At 37.8% G+C, this 18,959-nt stretch overlaps 1 protein-coding gene across 1 annotated transcript in view; it reads left to right on the top strand.

The window, feature by feature from the left end:
* Positions 1-18,959, top strand: part of LOC104158664 (sodium-dependent noradrenaline transporter-like) — a gene marked incomplete at its 5' end in the record, with an annotated part of 52,768 nt that overhangs the window by 17,123 nt on the left and 16,686 nt on the right. The window contains 6 exons of the mRNA XM_009696375.1: positions 4,127-4,265; positions 5,074-5,208; positions 9,654-9,757; positions 12,325-12,449; positions 13,197-13,309; positions 16,512-16,640. Coding sequence (XP_009694677.1) covers positions 4,127-4,265; positions 5,074-5,208; positions 9,654-9,757; positions 12,325-12,449; positions 13,197-13,309; positions 16,512-16,640 — 745 coding nt within the window. The remainder of the gene's footprint in view (positions 1-4,126; positions 4,266-5,073; positions 5,209-9,653; positions 9,758-12,324; positions 12,450-13,196; positions 13,310-16,511; positions 16,641-18,959) is intronic.

Raw genomic sequence — 18,959 nt, 5'->3', positions numbered from 1 at the left:
ATTCCTGCTCCTCTTGCAGATAGGCAGAAAGACTCTTGGGACCCGTATTTATAGTGATGTACAGTCTCAAAGTCATTGCAAATGTGATTTACACTCTCTTACGTGGAAAGCAGTCTTAGCATAAATCAGGTTCCTTTGCACAAATCCCTGATTAAAAAAAAGTTAATTTCTTATCTCTAGTGCATGTTCTTTGATTCTTGGTGCTGTACTAACTAAATACCGCTAGAGCTCTGACTAGAACATCAGAAAGCTTAAACAATTTATTAGCTCCTCTTGTATTTTACTCAGCATAATATACTAGGTCCCTGGTCTACTTTCTGTCAGTTCCATCTGTTACTGTTTATTCTCAGTCTTTCCCCCATAACATTTTCTTCTCCTTTTTGCATGTATTTCTCATCTACTTTCATTCTTTTCTCAATAACAGCAATCTGCAGGCAAAATACTAATTCTAGTTGTCTTACTGCCTCTGATTTTTCCTTTCTCTGACTCAGAGTTCTGAATTATGAGTTTATTATTGTTAGCAGAATTGGACAAATATCTCTATACTTATGAAACAAGAATCACTTTCAGAAGCTTTTACTTAAGATGTTGTTGGTAGCTTTGGACATAATTTAAAGAAGTTGACAGACACAGAGGCTGATACTAGTTAGTGCTGTTTCTCCTCTGGTTCCCTGGCTCAGGGATTTAAGAGAGATTAGTTTGTGCCATTTTGTCTATGACTTGTACATGTCTTAATAGCATTGGGAAATGGGACAATCCTGCATCTAGTGAAGGCAATCTCAATTTGGGAATGGATGTTGGCCACGTTGCATTATTCTGCTGGAATATCAAAAGGCTGAAAATTCAGGTGGTTTGACCTCAGAGGTTCCTGAATGGAGAATGTTGCAGTATCTCTTACTTCACATTTCCCTCTTTCTGGCCAGTATAAGGGAAGTGACTGAGTATAATCTAAGGGACCCAGTTCAGGATTTATCACTCAACCTGCTTTAACACAAGCTAAAAACAGCCTCAGCTGCTCCTGGAATGAGTACTCCTTGACATGAAATAAGAGTAACTGTGGCAGAATTGAGCTAACTGGATTTTCTATAGCATCACTGATATATGCTAACTTGGATGAACATGGCAAATGCAGAGTTCTTTTCAAATTTGCCCTTCTCCGAAAAATGGTTGGTTTTCAAAGAACATTACAGAGCTACATCCTTTGAACTAAGAGGGTTTAGTCTACCTAATACTTTGGCCACTGCTGCTCTCCTCCATCTCTTCAGATGTCAGCACATCTTAACCTAAACCACAGTCTAGCACTAGATCTTTTATACCTTATCGTGCCGCTGGAACAGAAATGTAGCTTCTAGTAGGTAAATATTCATGAACTACTTCCCAGCCACCCTCAAAAAGGGCATCTTTTGGAAAGCTTCTATGACTTATCTTCAGAGGTTACCAAAAAAAAAAAAAAAAAAGGAAAAGGAAGCAAAACCTGCCAGAATTACAGCTCAGAAACAGCAGTTGACTGAGAAGATTTCCTTGCTTAGCTGCCTAGTTACACAGCTGTTTTGACTAGTTACAAAAGTATTTTTCTCTTCCTATTTTATGATCCCTTACCCTGATTAAGGGAGCAGAGCTCTTGGAATGGAGAGTCTCCTGAAAATCCTGGGAATCCCACATTTGAAATGGCAGTTCTGGCAAGTGTTCCAAACAGCAAGACACATTGCTAGCTGCTTCTTGGAAAGCAAACACACATGGAAGCAGTCTGCTTTGCAAATCCAGAAAAATATTTGGGCAAGAAGAATAAAAAGTTAAATGGGCACAAAGAACGCAAGTTCAGATTCAGTTTTTCTGAGCAGACATCTCAATTCAAATGACTTTCTTTACAACATCCAGCTCCGATAGCGACAGCAGTGTAACTGTGATAGCACAGATTGCCAAAACCCTCCCAAGATCCTGGACAACTGCTCTGATCAGAGACGTGTGAAGCCTCTCCCAGTTCTGCTTATCACTGCCCAGGCTGGAAAGTTTAGAATGGAATCAGGCATCCCTGCCCAGGATTCACTTACACCTGTGGCTCCTCTGGCAAATTACACTTTATTAGCAGAAATACAAATAGCTTTCATTCACACTCTAAGCAAAAGTTGAATGAGACCTACCTATTTATTTACTTTTAATTAAAGATAATAGGTTTTAAGATAAGATATCAAGAAGTCTGCCTCTATGTTTTACTGTTTCCACAGGTAACCGCTATGTTGTTACATAGTTATATTGTTAAGTTAAACTCACCTCATACTTTCTAAATAGGAACATTCTTGAATATATGTCACAAACACATGGTCACTACCCTTTTAATGCCTCACTTGTTATTAGCTTTATAATGCAACAGAAACAGATCAGCTGCTTAATTTAGGAGTATGCTTTCTACAAGTATCTTTTATTCAACCTGGGATTAATCACAGAAACAGTTCAAAAATACAGTATTTCTTATTAAACATGAGAAACTACAGAAGCAGAGCTATTACAGTTCTTAGCTGATCATATCTTGATGCTTTAGGGATCAAAAGGGAATTGCACGCAACTCTGTCATATTACTAGATGGATCGTTCTAATGGGCCTTAATTTTCCCTGCCTGTTTCTAAAATTTAAGTAGTACAGAGACATTTTTCAGTTTTCCCCATTTAAACTGACACAGGTTTCCCTATCTTGGAACTTACTCAACTATCTCGCTTATCTCTGACTTGGTAAGACAAGTGCTTAAGTTAATTCTGAAGCACCATCTATCTAGTAAGAGATTGTACAGGGACAGCCAATGGGGCTGGAATTAGACTCCTCAGGCTTTAGTCTCTACCTGTCTGCAGTCGTGCAGGGCAAATCACTCAGTACTTCAGTTTCTCTAAAATGTAGTTATCTTCATAAAAGATGTCAAGGTCCTCCAGTGAAAAAGGCTTGTTTGGTTTGGTTTGTTTGTACTATTATGGTGCTAAAAGAAGTCAGAGATTAACTTTCTATTTTACCTAGGCAGTGCATAGCAAATAAAAGGTGATAGAGAAAGGGAAGGAGACAAGGAAGGTCATGACCATTTTATCTGGATGGGCACTGAAACACTAATAAATTCAGTCCCTGAGCCAGCATCCTGGAGATCCATATCAGAACCAGGAGTCAGGTCTGCAATTCACCTCTAGTGCAGGGCTCCAGCTGCAATGCCACTCGTCTTTGCAAATACAGCTTTCAGTAAAGCAAAATATTTCTGCATTTTTTAGATTTGTAAAAGCAGCAAGAGACACTTCAATAGCATAGAACTGAGTTAAAGAAAGGGAGATCCACTATAACATCTCTCCTATATCCCTGTGCCTGTTGCACACAATGTGTTTTGACAACTCTAATTGTAGGTATCACCAGTCATGAGCACACACACTTTTCTACACTTCAATCCATTTCACCATGTAGATCTCAAAAGAATTAGCTTGCCCTGGTAAGCAGCAGAATTTCCTCTGCTATCACTCCACCGTACCAGTGGACAACACAAAGCACTATATCCAATTTAAATTTACCAACTGTTGCTTTTCCTATCCATCCACTTTTTTGCAGCCTTGCAACAGCCTATTCAAAAAGAAATTGAAAGCAACTTTGGAACTGTTCAAGTTGCAGGAAGCCAGTGTTTGCTTATCTAGAATCACAAAATAATTTAAGCTGAAAGAGGTCTCTGAAGGTCATCTAATACAACTCCTTACCCAAAAGCAAGGCTAACTTCAAAAGTAAATCAGTCTGCTCAAGACCTTCACTGGCCAAGCTTTAAAATCTCGAAGGACAGAGATTCTGCAGCCTCTCTGGGCATCTGTTCAGTGTTCAAGCAAGAATCAATGAATAATGCTTCCAAAATCCCAGACACTTCCAGGGAATGAGAGAATGCTGTCACTATGGCACTATACAGACACTAATGGGCCAATGAGACCATAAAGGCATTGCAGGAAGAAGCACAACACATGGCTTCATAAAACAGATTTAACTAACTGCTGGCGATGTCACTAGGGCAACTACTACTGCAGTGTAGCATCCATTTCTGCTGCCCACGGGATGGGATACATAAAAGCCTTTTTCCCCCCCAGTGACTTCACTTTGTTTCTGTGTATCTGGTATGCAGGCGAGGAGTTCTGCACCTGCACGAAAGCCGTGGAATCCATGACCTTGGCTTGCCTCGCTGGCAACTTTCCCTCTGCCTCTTGGTGGTGGTAATCATTCTTTTCTTTAGTCTGTGGAAAGGCGTGAAGACTTCAGGAAAGGTAGAGCTAATATTGTCCTTCTATCTCAACTACGTTCTTTGTCTCCTTTAAGAAGTCTCTTAATTTTAGAAAGCAAGAGACTAAACCACTGCTTCTGAGGGATCCTCGGGGACCAAACCCTGTGAGAGGCCTTCATATATGTACAGTGGAAATACACAATCCCCATTCAGTCTTTTATATACAAGTTTTGCTTGTGTGATGTTACAATTGGAAATTTTATTAGCATATTATTTTCCCTTCAACATTTGTGGTCTCATGCAGCAAATATTTTGAAAGACTTTAAACTGTTTTAAATATGCCTCCTATTCTTAGCCAAATGTACTAAGGTTTCAATAGTTTACGATGCTTTGGTTTTATCATATAAAATGCCACAACAAGAGAAATATCCAATGAAAGTAATTTGAAATTACTCTTTGACATCCCTCAGAAAACACTTTAACAGAAAATCTAGGGTTTGATACATCTGAGAGCTTTTTGTACATTTTCATGAAAGTAGCACCTACCATCAGGCAATGACCCCACTTGTTTAGTAAACGACTATATAGCTGAACAGCAAATCCACAGTCTAACACACACTGGTAATGTATAAGCACTCCAAGCCTACTGTTTGTCAAAAGTCTCCTACTGGTATGTGTAAACATACATAAAGACTCATGATACATAACAGCATTTTCACCCAATATGTCCTGTAAAGAGCTTCTCCATTGGACTGAATGGACAAAACCAAGCAAGTGCCAGCTGTATTTTTCACACATTCTTACATTTTCTGTAATGGCCAATTAACTTTTGGCATCTCTGTTGTCTGCAGGTTGTTTGGATAACCGCCACTTTGCCTTATGTTGTATTATTTGTCTTGTTAATACATGGAATAACCCTGCCTGGTGCATACAATGGAATAAATGCATACCTGCACATAGATTTCAGGAGATTAAAAGAAGCCACAGTAAGTGTACTCTTCTGCTGTTATTCCCTTGTTATTAAACCTGTTGCCTCTGTCATTAAAACAGAAAATATTAGAGCTAATGTCTGAAATTACACAGCCATGCTCCTGCTTTTGCACAAGCACTAGTCCACTGTCCCTGATAGTCTAACTTTCCAACACTCTCCGTAACAGGACTATCTCAGGCTAAGTCCAAACTGTTCTGATCACAAAAAACCTGTACGGGGGTGGTTTCAGGTGTGACAGTCCCTTAAGTCCATGCTTTGACTGTGCATCCTGTAAACTGCAGTATCCGTTATCCATGAAAATTGAGTCATGCAAAAATTTAGTTCTCTAAAGGCTAAGAATTCCCTCAAGAAGAAAATTTTGCTTCTTGAATCACTGGGTTAAATATTAACCTGGCAAACCAAAGTCCTAGCCTATGAAAACCTTGCTAAACGTACTAAGTCAGAACTAACTCATCTAATTAAATCATGGTCCTTCATACGAATGAGATTTTCAACAGTATGGTATTCTTGTCTTACTGTTGAAAGTAATGTACATTTCACTGTATCATTTGACAACATTGCAAGACATTCTCATTACATACATCCAAACCAACTCGATTTGTGGAGTACCTTGGATTTCATCCATTGTAAAGCAAGATCCACGAGTATAGTCACTAACTCATGAAATGATCAGGATTTCAGACCTACAAAGAACAATGATCTGACGACTACAGAGAGATCTTATCACTGTGCAATTCTGAAAACGTCATAAACCATTTATAAGACAGTGGTATCTCTGTGGATAGGTCACAAGGCCATCCAAATGGTTACAAAACTGAAAAGGGAGGACATAGTTCTACTAGAAGGAAATGAACTGTCTTGAAAATTTGCAGCTTTCAGAGATATCTGTAGTCTGTACATAGTTGCACTGTACATTTCCTAGGCATCCTATCTTGATTTTTCCTGAATAATCAAGACCACCTTTAGTGCTAGAAGAGAGATCTATTTTATACAGTCTTAGCAAAACAATCATTCCTTGGTTTTGTAATACTGAATTTGGAAACTGGCATTTCTTCAACAACAGAAGTTATCACCAGAACCCAGACCCCATCTCACTATTTTGGAATGGTCAAACTGATCTTCAAATATGGGACTTTCATCCGCCTTTGTCACCAAGGCGGTAGCCACCTCAGAAGTTCACATTTGTGCATACACATAAATACAGAGATGCAAGGATGAACAAAGGAGGTGCTTAAACTTTTCTCACGTATTTTCAGTGCTGTTTGGAAAAAAACATCACAAGTTCAACTAGATGTCTGTGGAGCCGTGCCAGCTGGCATCAGCTCAGAATCTAGGACTCCGCAACCATAGCTGCCTTCTGCTTTTGGAAGGATATTCTGTGCACTGCTCTTTCATGGCTTAATATTTCTGCAGCTGCTATTTGAATATCCTAAAGTTACTTGTTTCCAAGACTAAACTTTTCAGACGACAACAACAACAACAAAGTTGCTCTAGAATAATAAAAGACTAAAGAGCAGTTATAACGAGAAGTTTCACAAACTGCTTTGTCACATCAGCCTTTCTCGTGCTCGGAGACTGGGATACCTGCTGTTGCAATAGGCTTGTGTGTTTAATCTTTGTCCTCAAGCTCCAAAGAATAGACTCCTGCTTCAGTTCTATGTCAATGTGTCCCTGAATCCTTCTGATTTATGATTTTTCTCCCCAATGAAGAATCTAACAAAGAAACATCGTAAGTCACAAACAGCAATGACCTACAGAGGGCTCTGCCAATGCTCTTCTAAAAGGCCTTAGAGCATCCTGATCAATGTCAAGGTCTGCCTCATTTTATAGGGCCACATACTGCACAGCACTGAGCAAGTCCTGAGACACCTCAATTTTCAGGGATATTGAATCCACAAAGGATGTCTCTATAAAAAGGAGAGAAAGATATTCACCTGAGGACCTCTTAACTAGACCAATACCTAGCTATGTTCCTTGCTGGAAGTTCTGGAGCTACAAAGCCATGATACTCGTCTCTACTGCACAAATGGATACATTAAACATTTGTGTAAAACAGCAGCTACACTTCTGTTCTGCTAAAGAAATCAGTGTTAAATACAGAGTTAAATCACACATGAGGAAGACACTTGTGCATTCATACACCTTAGCAAGTTTCCTGAAGACTGTATAACATCTGGGGGCGCACACAATGTTTTCTCTCCACACAGCATAGTAATTCTTTAAATCCACATACACAAGAAAGAATATGCACAAAAGTTATAAAGGCATAAACAACTATGAAGAAAGCTGGAAAGACTGATGACTGCCTCCTGTAAAATGTTTCTATTTTTTCATTTTTAATGCTTATAAATATCCTACCATAAAATATATTAGACTATGCATCAATTAGAAGCCATTCAGCTGAAGTGAACAGAGAACGTGAGCGTAAACTGCAGAAGAACCAGCCCCACTGTCTGTTTCACATCCTGCTTTGTTATATCAAAGGGAAGGTTTTGCATTTAATCTTAGTTCTGAAGGAATGTCTGGTTTCTGCTCTTTTTTCCCTTCACCTTGATCTTCTCAATTTGTTTCCTAATCAGCTACTATGAGCCAAGACTCTTACTCAACAAATACTTAGGCATATGCGTAACTCCTTTGGGAGGCGGCAGGTGCTAACCTCTCACTTGAATCAATGGGACTTAAGCACACCCTTAACGGTGCTTGACTAGTAACAAAGGGGAAGTATAATGAGCTCAAGTCCACTGGCAAGACACAAAAGAGCTAGAGAACCGCTAAAAGGGATTGCCTTATGGCGGCAGCATGCAGATCTAGCTATAGTTTAAGCAAAATTTATTTTTAAAATTTTCAGGAACTTTGTTAACACAAGTTACAGGAAGTTTTAAAAAACAAGTACAATTATGGAAGGCTTTGCATCCTCTTTCTGCACTCTTACCCACATAAACCCTCATCAGAGAGTACAACGCTATTTGATCTCAACCTTTGTGTGGAGATAGAACATTCAGATGTAACCGGGTATTTAAAAGGAGTGAGAGCAAGGAATTAATTTTACAGGATTGTTTTGCTATTTAGTAAAAGAAATCCTAATACCTAAAAGCCCTGTATGAACTGCAATTTGAGAAAAGTCATATCCACCTATCGACTGGTTGCAATAAACATCACAGATTGTTCTTTGTATTATCTTTCAAGTAATTAACTCTCAGCAGTTCATAAAATTAAGTTTCTCTACAAATCCAGAGTTCAATAAATGGTTCACAGTCTTCAGCACGCAGTAGTTGAAAGCATCTATCATTTATGTTGAGAAAAACACAGATCACTAGCAGAAGTGCTTTCACTATCATGTTAGGATGGGATAAGGCAATTTTTTCACTGGGCCAAATGTGAAAGCTTAGCATTAAAATCACAATGCAGATGGAGCTCATAAGATGCTTAGATCTGTTAGAAAGCCACTGCTGAATAGATACATTGGATCTGATTTTGTAGAGATGGATGTAGATGAAATCCAGTGCTTTCTGTAGTCTTGAGCTCTTGGCAGATTTAATCAAATGCTGAAGATCTAATTTTGAGAAATGTTGAATATTACTCACTCCACTGACTTTACTACCCTTGTTGAAGATGCTTGTTTAAATACTGCTGTGTAACAACTAAGTGAAACCCTCATTGACCAGGGTAGGCTATTTTCAAGCTTCTGATTCAGGTGGCCAGCACTGTGGCTTTGTTCCTGACTGCTATCTGCACATCTTGAGTGGATGTTGAGCTGGAGGGTCACTTTAGAAAATGTTATAGCATTAAAAACATGTTTTCCCTAGTGGGCAATTCTTAAAAAGACCAAGCTGCATCTAAACTGAAATTTAATGACTATCACAGAATTAACTGCCTTTCCAACTAACTGGGAAAGGTGACAGATAACCTGCATGGCTCTGTTCACAGCATGCCCATCATGCTTCAGCTTCTGAAACAAGAAAGCATCCTATAAAGTATACTAACAGTCCCAGTAAGAAAGCTCTCTGTGGGAAAGAAACTGTCCTGTAACTCTTGACCCATTAACTATTTTTAGTTCTCTGGTTGTACATTCCAAAGTAACTTGGAACAAGAACTATTGGAAATGTATTTCTGTCACCCAGGAAAAAAAAATCATATAATGATTTCGGTACTCAGCAAAAGCTCAGAAGTACAGATCCAACCGGGATACTCCACTGTGGTAGCCACGTGCATGCACTGAGAACTTGCCCACTGCTTCGGCCCTTACCATTGCAGGTTAAGCCATTCCAGACCATGACTGTGCTCCGTGTGACATCTCATGAGGGCTGAGAAGCACTTACACTCCCATAAGCATGCATGCTCATCATTTTTCAAAAGCCAGCTGTCTTGTACACTTTTTGCATTTCCCTCATATATCTTTTGGACTGAACTGACACTGACAATGTTGGTGTCATTATGCAGGTATGGATTGATGCAGCTACTCAGATATTTTACTCCTTAGGAGCTGGGTTTGGCGTTTTAATTGCATTTGCCAGTTACAATAAGTTTGACAACAACTGTTACAGGTAAGACAGCCTATTCTTTCATTACTGCTTCAGAACTATACTATTTTACTCTAACTGCAGCTGGAGTAAGTACTAAGCTATCTTTTTATCTTCAGTCATTTATTAATAATGGTCAGTCTTCTGTAGACATAGCAACCAACCCAAATCTTGAAACACTGTCTTCCTTACTGAAATTTTAGTAACAGCAACCTGCCAAGATATCTGCTGTACCACAAAACAGAATGGGATTAGGTTTGGACTTTAGACAGCTGTGTAAACTGTACTTACATTTGCCTTTCAAAAGTACCATTAAGTGTAACAGTGAACACAGGATGAAACCTTATTCGTCCAAGAACTAAAAGCAGACGGATTCCAGTTTCCAGAAGTGTTCCTATGCTTTGGGATTATATTTCTGATATTTTATGTTGAGCTCCAATTTAGGAACGCACTTTAAATCAAGTCAGTTTGTAAGTGTTTTGCTGAATCACTGCCATGGAAATTCAACCAGAACTGCTCTGCACCTTCTGAGAACTTCCAACAGTTAGAAGTTTTGTTAACATCCCATTTTGGAATGAAAACAAGCATCGCTTTAAGTTTTCCCATGAAATATAATACATGTACTTTCTGAATTTGTAAATACATTATGAATTGAAGGATTTGAACTGCCTTAAACAGATTGAAAATCATGGAGTACTTCCACTGACTTCAGAGAGCTTTGTACTTAACCCAGAGCAACTGGGTTAAACAACTGGTTGCCAGCTGATTATTTGCAGTAGGTAATATTACCAGTTTTGAGAACTTTTCAGTTAGAATGCTAGCCATAGCAGTCTTCCAAAATAACACTTGTCATCTTCGGCAGATAATTTTGCATTAATCTTACAGCAGCTCCCTATAGAACTGGTTTTCTTCTGTATTCTAATTTTGCTCTGAAATGGAGAAAATCCACTTGAAACTAAGAAAACACCACAGACTACATGCAAAATCATATTATTTAGTTCTTAGCTTACTATATTTGTTCAATGTTGCTTCACAAGCCTTACCTGTAAGGGTAATCTCTAGTTTCATTAGATACTGTGTTTTATTCTAACTATATTCTAACCAATTCTAACCATAAAAGCAAGCTTCAATTCAGTTGCTTTTACAACACTTACAAATATCCTCCTTTTGGTCAAATAACTCCATAATGTGCTGACATATTTTGTTCAAACGGCTTTCTTGAAACAAAACAAATTGAAGATAGCACTGTTCCCAAATGAAGGCCATGACTCAGCACTATACTGTCCCATCTATGCTTCAACACACCTTCCTGAAGAGGAACAGTGTCAGTAATGTAAGGTAGGGTAACCGTACTGAAAATCAGGGCCAGAAAATACGACAATCTGTACTTAAATTATGATCTAGTTTTAAATGCAAAACACAGAGCTATCTCAGCTCAGTTTATAAGGAGATACGCATCATATAATCCAGTTATTGACTAAGCGAAAAGAAGCATTATTCACTTGCATAAGAATGCTTTTGAATTGTGGGAAACAAGAAATATTGTTGCCATCTTAGCAGTGACAAATAGGTAGCAATTTTCTTCTTTAATAACTGAAAGGAATTTGAGTTTATGGGTCCAATCTGGTCTCTCTTGATTCTGCAGCCTTTCCCCAGGAAAACGCGTTAAGAATTACAGGACGTAAATTCTTCAATGATATCAAAATAAAGTAATATGAGGAAGAGGACAAAGTTTGGTGTATGGTACCTATGTTTTTTGGTAGTTTAACTGATGAAAGGAAATCATATTTACTTTCTGCTTATTAAAGCACTGCTTGGCATTACTGATGTTCATAGAGCCATGTCCTCTGTTCTAAAGGTCATATGCAGCAAAAGATTACATACAAGACACTGTGCCAATTAGGTAGACATCTGAAGATATATGGTCTACTTATCTTCAAGCTAGGTTTGGTAATAGGTATTATTAATACCAAGGAAAACTCATATGTCTACCATAATACCATGGCAGACTGATTAAAACAGCTTTGTACAGTCATTACTATATGATGCACAGTGGATAACATTTAATCTTTAAATTGAATTCACTATTGTAACAATCTGACAAAAAAAAAGTTGTATTTCTTTCAGAAAAGTCTAGCTGAGTTCATAGATGAAGGGACCTCATTACAGGTTAAGGAGAGTTATCCAGTGTCACCTGAATGGCAGCACAGTTTGCTAAAAATGCACTCCTGGGGTTGTCTGAAAATACTCCTGAATATCTGCTCACATGAATTGAATAGTAAGGCTCTTTCACTTCAGGCCACTCTCTTGCTATGTTATGGCCACGAGCTAGGATGATGACATTACTCTTTCATATCTTAATATTTAATATAGCTTTGCTGATATTTTTTTTTAACAGAACTCAGTTTTAAATCAAAATAGTAAACAGAAATAGGTCATTTCCTAGCATAGTATGCTGATATGAGCTTTTGATCATCAGGAAAATTGCACAATTCGCATTTTCACAAGAATCTTCCTATTGCTGTAAGACAATCCCCACCTAGTTCTTAAAGTGTTGTTTTTTCACTGGGCCATTTTTTCTCCATCATTAGGGATGCTTTGCTGACTAGTACCATTAACTGTGTCACAAGCTTCATCTCAGGATTCGCAATTTTCTCCATATTGGGCTACATGGCTCATGAGCACAAAGTTAAAATTGAGGATGTAGCCACTGAAGGTAGGAAGTTAATTTTATACTAGTTTTACTTCTTTTTGTCCACCATTTCTTTGCAAATGTGTTTATATTTGTTTCAAACAAGTGTATGAAAATCTCATGGAAGTGACCTGAATTAACTTACTTGGAACTAAAACTCTGTGTGTAAAGGCCTTGCTAAAATGTGAGCTCTAAATGGTATTTTGATTCATCCCACCTCTGCTGAATTGAGGTTCCCCAACATCTTGCCCCTCACAAGTTTAGGCTGTGCAACAAACAGGCATTTACCACTGTACAGTATCTTGCAAAAGTATTGTTGTTCAGCACCATAGGTTACTGTTTTGGAGGGTTCTGGTAAGCTTAAGCTGTAGAGTACTTTAACTGGTAACAGGTCACCCATGATTTCAGTTCCTGTATCTCTCATCACATCCAAGAGCTCTCCTGCCAAAGAGCGGAATCCACATCCATGGGGTTCCTTCTCTACTACATAGTTGAGAAATAGTTAGTAAGGTCATCAATCCCATGAAAGATTATTAGAAGTGGAAAAGAATGGGGTAGATTATTTTTTTTAATACAAAACTGTTATGAGTAAATCATTGAAGTATTTTGGATATATTTTTGCGATCATGCAGATTTTAACAGCTACTCAGAGTGTGATGTGGACTGATGTAAAAATCCACTTAGTCATAATTTATCTTATTAAAATCAACAGTTTTGTGACGCTAAGAAACATCATTTAGTAATAATTTTTATTTTTCTTTTCTTTTTCAGGAGCTGGTTTAGTTTTTATCCTGTATCCAGAGGCAATTTCAACTCTTTCAGGATCTACATTTTGGGCTGTTGTATTCTTCATCATGCTCCTTACTCTTGGCATTGACAGTTCTGTGAGTACTTTTTTGTCCTAGCCTTGACATTTTTCCTTTACTGTTATATTCTGTAACTGGAGAAGTACCAACCTTAAACAGGAGGTTTATTAGATTTCAAATTAATATTCTGTACCTTCCCTGAACCTGTTTTCAGTCACAGACAACATACCAATAGTATTACTCCTGACAGTATATAAAGACTCACAATATTTAAGAGGTTTAGGAAAAGAGCAAATCTTTTACAAGCCAGCAAATAATTACTCACTGCTGCTTTTTCATGATCATACAGAGGGGCTGTTCATCGACAATTATTACGATTTAAAGATAACACCCAACATCACTGCTATGAACTGTTACTACTATGAACCTGCACTAAGGCTACCTGCAAAACACAAGACACAGTAAGACATTCAGTAGAGTGGTTTCTAGAAGACATTTTTACATGTGCTGAAATTCATTAATCTGCTTAAGATAGACAACGTTTGAAGGTAGTCTGATTTTCTTCTACAAGCAGTGATACAGAATTTTCTGTGAACTCAGTCACAATTTTAAAATCACACCAGAATATTTCCATAGTGTTTTCATTTTACTACTACCTTACTGTAAAATGTCTAGCCTAACGAGTGTATTTGCTCTTGCCATAATGTGATGGCTTTTACTGTACCATGATATTCAGGATCATAGAAACTTCAGCCCAGAAAATATCCCAAGTCCCCTCACAACTTTTGTACTGCTTTGTTCTTTTCAAAGAGGCATCAAGACATCTGGTTATATTTAGCTTAAAGGATAATTAATTTCTGGGGAAAATAAACAGAGTCTTTAAGGAATAGTGAACCATGAACAAACATTCACCATTTTTAGTGGAGTGTAGGGGTTTCTTACTATTCTAAAGCATAGAAGTCTTTTGTAGTTCTGAATGTACAGAGTTGATCTAGGAATTTCTTGCTGGAAATGGCAAAAAACCCCAGTATTTCCATTGCTTACAACTTCAGAAAACTTCATTCATTTTCAAGGACAAGAAAGGGACAGAATGAATTGACATGGAGGAGAGTAAAACTAAGAAAAATGAGGTTGCAGCAGAAAGCTTTGATAATCATTGGCAAATTGCTGAATGAGATCTTGTGGAGTGAGGTCTGGGCTCTAAAGGTCAGATTCAGGTCTAAATGTTTCTGAAGTGTTTGGATTTTTGGATTCCAGCTCAGGTTCAATAAAGTTTGTCTTTATACACTAAGTTCTGGATCCTTATTCAAAAGTTTGAGGCAAGATTATATCTGGGTTTGTAGCCAGGCCATTTTTCAACTGTAAACAAACACGAAGGATAGAAAGGAAGGGTTTAGCACAGTGGAAGGGCATGAATGACCAGTAGGAACAGGGCAGAATTAAGAAGAAAATACATGCTCAGAAGTGTTTAGAGCCAAAACTGTTAACTTTGCAACAGCAGTAAATTTAAAGCAATATAAAGAAACATTTGAGTGACAAATACACAGGGCTTTAGATTGCAGAACAATTCCCACACGTGGAGAAAGCTCTTTCTTGTGGAGCTGATCAAAATACTATGAACTGATAAGCAGTGGCTAAGTTCAGCTCGCTCTTTCTAAAAGGGGAGGGATTTGCTTGTTCGTGTTTTGTTCAGGATTTTTCATCATTTACCTAAGAAAACCCAGGTCATGCAGTATTTTTAATGGCGGTCTTCTCAACTCTCCCTCCACATTTGACTGATCAAGTCCCTGAAGGGAAAATGAAAATTTTTAAAGCTAAAATGCAAATAAGCCCAAAGCTAAAGAGGAATAATTATATATTAATACTTTTATTCATGCCTATAAACCTGCATTGGCACAGAAATACAGACATCTGTGCAAAAGTGGAACTGTCAAAATGTTTAAACGAAGACAAATCTGATGATGCACATTTAAGCAAGCAACAATGAAAAGGACAGAAAACAGAACAAATGTTTGCAAACATTTTTTGGAGTAAGTATCTAGCTTGGCATAGGGAATTAACAAGGAGAATAAGTTGTGATACATTAAGAAGCAGTCCTTAGCCAAAATAACCCAAGCTGTCTCTTTCCATTTTCAACTTCTCCAAGATTATTTAAGTGCCAACATGGTAACAACTTCTGAGAACATCAAATATTAGCCCATCTTAACTGCAGTGCACACACCGATGCCCCCACAGACACAAGGAAATACAAGCCTACACTAGGTTCTGGGACATTTTACTTGTGAACATTAGTTACCTTTAAAAAAAAACAAAAAGGTCCACTGCCCCCAGCAATTTGGCTCTAGAGAGGAATCACTCAAATTCTAGAGAGATAATTCTCTGCTACTAACTTCAACCAGAAACATTGGTTTCATCAAATTCTTACAGGAAAGGGAACGGCTATGTCAGCACCTGCTAACCAACTATTGTATTGCACCAAGCACTCTAGGTCTTGCCATGATCTTTCAGCATCAGAGAAAGCATGGAATCCAGCTGCCCCAAAATATTACATAAATTTATTTATTATGACAGGAGACTGCAATGCATTTTCACAGGCTCTGGGCGGGAGGCAGGGGGGCGCAGAATGCTTTCATTGGTAGAAATAAATTAAAATCCATAACCACCTACATAACCCAATTTCGATGAAAACTTGGAAAGTACCTTTCCTATATTGCAAAACAATGGCTAACGTTCAGCATTAACTTTTAGAAAACAAAGTAAAATTCTTTCATGCCATCAACAAAAAAATTATATCAAGCTTCCTACGTAGTGATTCTTCCAGGTCTGTGGAGATTTTTGTCAAACTGGATTTGGTTAATCAATGGCTAAACCGAATCTTTGTTCAGTACATTTCCCCTAGGTGCTTGTTCTATCCTGTCTTTATATTAGAAATCTCTTAAGGAGTTTGGTTACTTACGCTACCAGCTTTTTCCCCAAAGCATATTAAAATGCATATTACTGTTCCCAAAATACTGTCCACTTACTATCCTGGTGACTCAGCAAAGGGTCCGCAGAGGATATGGCTATCCAGCCAACAACCATGGCAATTGATGTCCAGTTTCCTGACTCAGTTCTCTACCATAAGAAAATAAATTATACCTCAATGCCAGTGATTTACAACTGAAATGTCAGAAACCATACAGTGGTTCGGAATTAATTATACAAGCTGCCTTACATTCTTTGATCTGTATTTACCACAGTCAGTAGTGTTTAACCAGAGCTCTTGCCTTCCCTTCCTCAGATGGGTGGAATGGAGGCTGTCATCACTGGCTTGGCAGATGATTTCCAAATTCTGAAGCAAAATAGAAAGCTCTTCACCTTTGGTGTTTCCTTTGGCACTTTCCTACTTGCCCTCTTTTGCATCACCAATGTAAGTACAACAAAAGTTTCCATCAACAAGCTACCTTCAAAAGCAGTTAACCTCAGAAATATGAATAGTCTCAGGTGACCATTTTTGTTATAAATATTAATTCTTAAACAACTTCCTGGTCAAAACATTACTTTTAGTCTTATCTACATGAAGCTTCTCTGCTTTTTTGCAGAACTTTAGCTATCACCCAAACCCACAAGTCTGTTCCAAAGAACTGTCTGTGCTACTCTTGGTTTTGTGAATTTTGGGGGTTTTTTTGTTGTTGTTTTTTTTTTTTTTAAAAAAATCACACTAAATGGAACTGTGTTGAGTGCTTATTCATGTGTAAGGAACCAAGAATTTCAAGTGACCAGACCCTTAGTCATTTGGCTATTATCTTCATGAAGTAAATAAGCAGCAGTCACTTCTTGTGAAAGGAATTTAGAACAATGATTTCCTCTCCCCTATGTGTTTCTTAATGTTCCTTCATGTACCTAGGCCTTACCTCTTACTCTTAACGCCATAAAAAGCACACAGATAACTTATCCTGAGCATGTAATAACCTGTATTTATCACTGCCATCATCCTGAATGATATGCCTCACCAGGCTTTTGACAACTAATTAAAGGATGAGAATCACAGTGTTCCAGGTTGGAGATAACTTTCAACATTTTTGACAAGAAAGCAAAAACCCCTGTAAGCAAAGATGCCAAAAGTGTCAGAAAACAACTGATACTCGAGGTAGCCACCATGAAAGTTGATGTGCTGAACCTCTCGCCTTCCCTAGAAATGGTTTCCAGATCTATTAAGATTACTGAAATGGCATAAGTTTATAAATAACCAAGCCCTTTTTACACTAAAATACTGTGATATTTTTACTCTAGTTTCCTCAAACTGTAAAACATTTGAGACAATAAAAACAGATATATAATTTAAAATACCTCTTCTTTTAATACCATGCTATCTTTATTGTTACCTAAAGAATTGAACATGCTCCTTCCTTATTCAAAGTTTCAACTGGAATAAAATTTCCTGAAGTACAAGATCAGAAGAAACTCAGTGGTTAAGAACGTGAACAGGTGCCAGTGGGTGCAATCCCACTGCCTTCAAGGGAGTTAAAGCAGTTCAAAGATAACCACCTAGTTCTAGCTTTTAAATAATGGCACCTGTTTAGACTTAAGTTCATTCCACCAGCTGGAATGCACAAAACTGCCCAGACTTGTCCAAATGTATTGGTTCATATAACTGAAGAACAACACTTCTAATGTGTACAAAGTAAAACCCTTATGATACCATCACATTAAATTAATCTGTTTGATTTTGTCCTCTGAAATTTTAAGGTTGTATTTCCAAAACATGTTTCTTACAAAACCATATTTGCCATTCACTTTAAGTTTGATAGCAAAGGCATTCATTTAGAGCAGGTGTAGAGCAGAAACAAGAGGTCAAACTCAAATGTCATTCAATAAGCAACATTTTCTTCCTAACACAATAGCCAAAGTTCATTCAGTTTCCGGACAAGTCCCCACGGAATTAAAAAGCCAGACAAGGCCTAAGTACTGTTCTCTATTTTTGTAAATATGCACAGCTGTTTCAGAAAACTATCTTTTTCTAAGAAAAAAGAAAACCAAATGAGAGATTAAAATCACCTAGAGATCTAAACAGTACAAGTGCTATTTATACCACTGGTAAAAACATGGAAAATATTTTCTTTGATCCTCCCCTTCTAAACAGGCATAGTCAGATTAAGTTTGGTTAATAAAAAGGGGGTTTAATGAAAATATCCTACAACTGCAAACATTTCAGTTGTTTATGTGTGACACAGAATATCCTGAAGTACTTTATTCAGGTTCATTTTGAAACAAGTAAACATACCATCATCTTCCATACCTCCTTAGCACAAAATAAATAAAATGAGCAGTAATTAACACATATTCATACCACATTGTAAAATGAGGCAAAAAGTACTCAAATTGAAACTAAAAAGAAAAAAAAAAATCAGTAAACTAAGACTTTAGTAGATGCATTTACAGTTCTCAGTCATGAACCACTGAAGAAGAGAAATGTGCTGCTGTGAAGGAAGATGATCTGATCTGCTCTCTCCACTGAGCCAAAGCTTGCTAATACCACAGCCAGGAGACTAAACAGGGCAAAGCTGCTTCCACGCTGGGCTGGTAACAGAGACTTAACATGCAACTGCTCCCTTGCAGGGACATTGGAAGAGAGATGCAGGCAGTCTGGGAAAGGAGACAGCAGTCTCAGACTGTAGCTTCACTGGACTACAGAATAATTGGCCTTAGGAACACACTGAGTGATAATGGCTTGCAGGAACTCTTGTAG

Source organism: Cariama cristata, unplaced genomic scaffold (assembly GCF_000690535.1).
Source record: "Cariama cristata isolate BGI_N322 unplaced genomic scaffold, ASM69053v1 scaffold4133, whole genome shotgun sequence".
In the NCBI taxonomy this organism is placed as follows: domain Eukaryota; kingdom Metazoa; phylum Chordata; class Aves; order Cariamiformes; family Cariamidae; genus Cariama; species Cariama cristata.
This window is presented reverse-complemented; position numbering and strand designations above follow the sequence as displayed.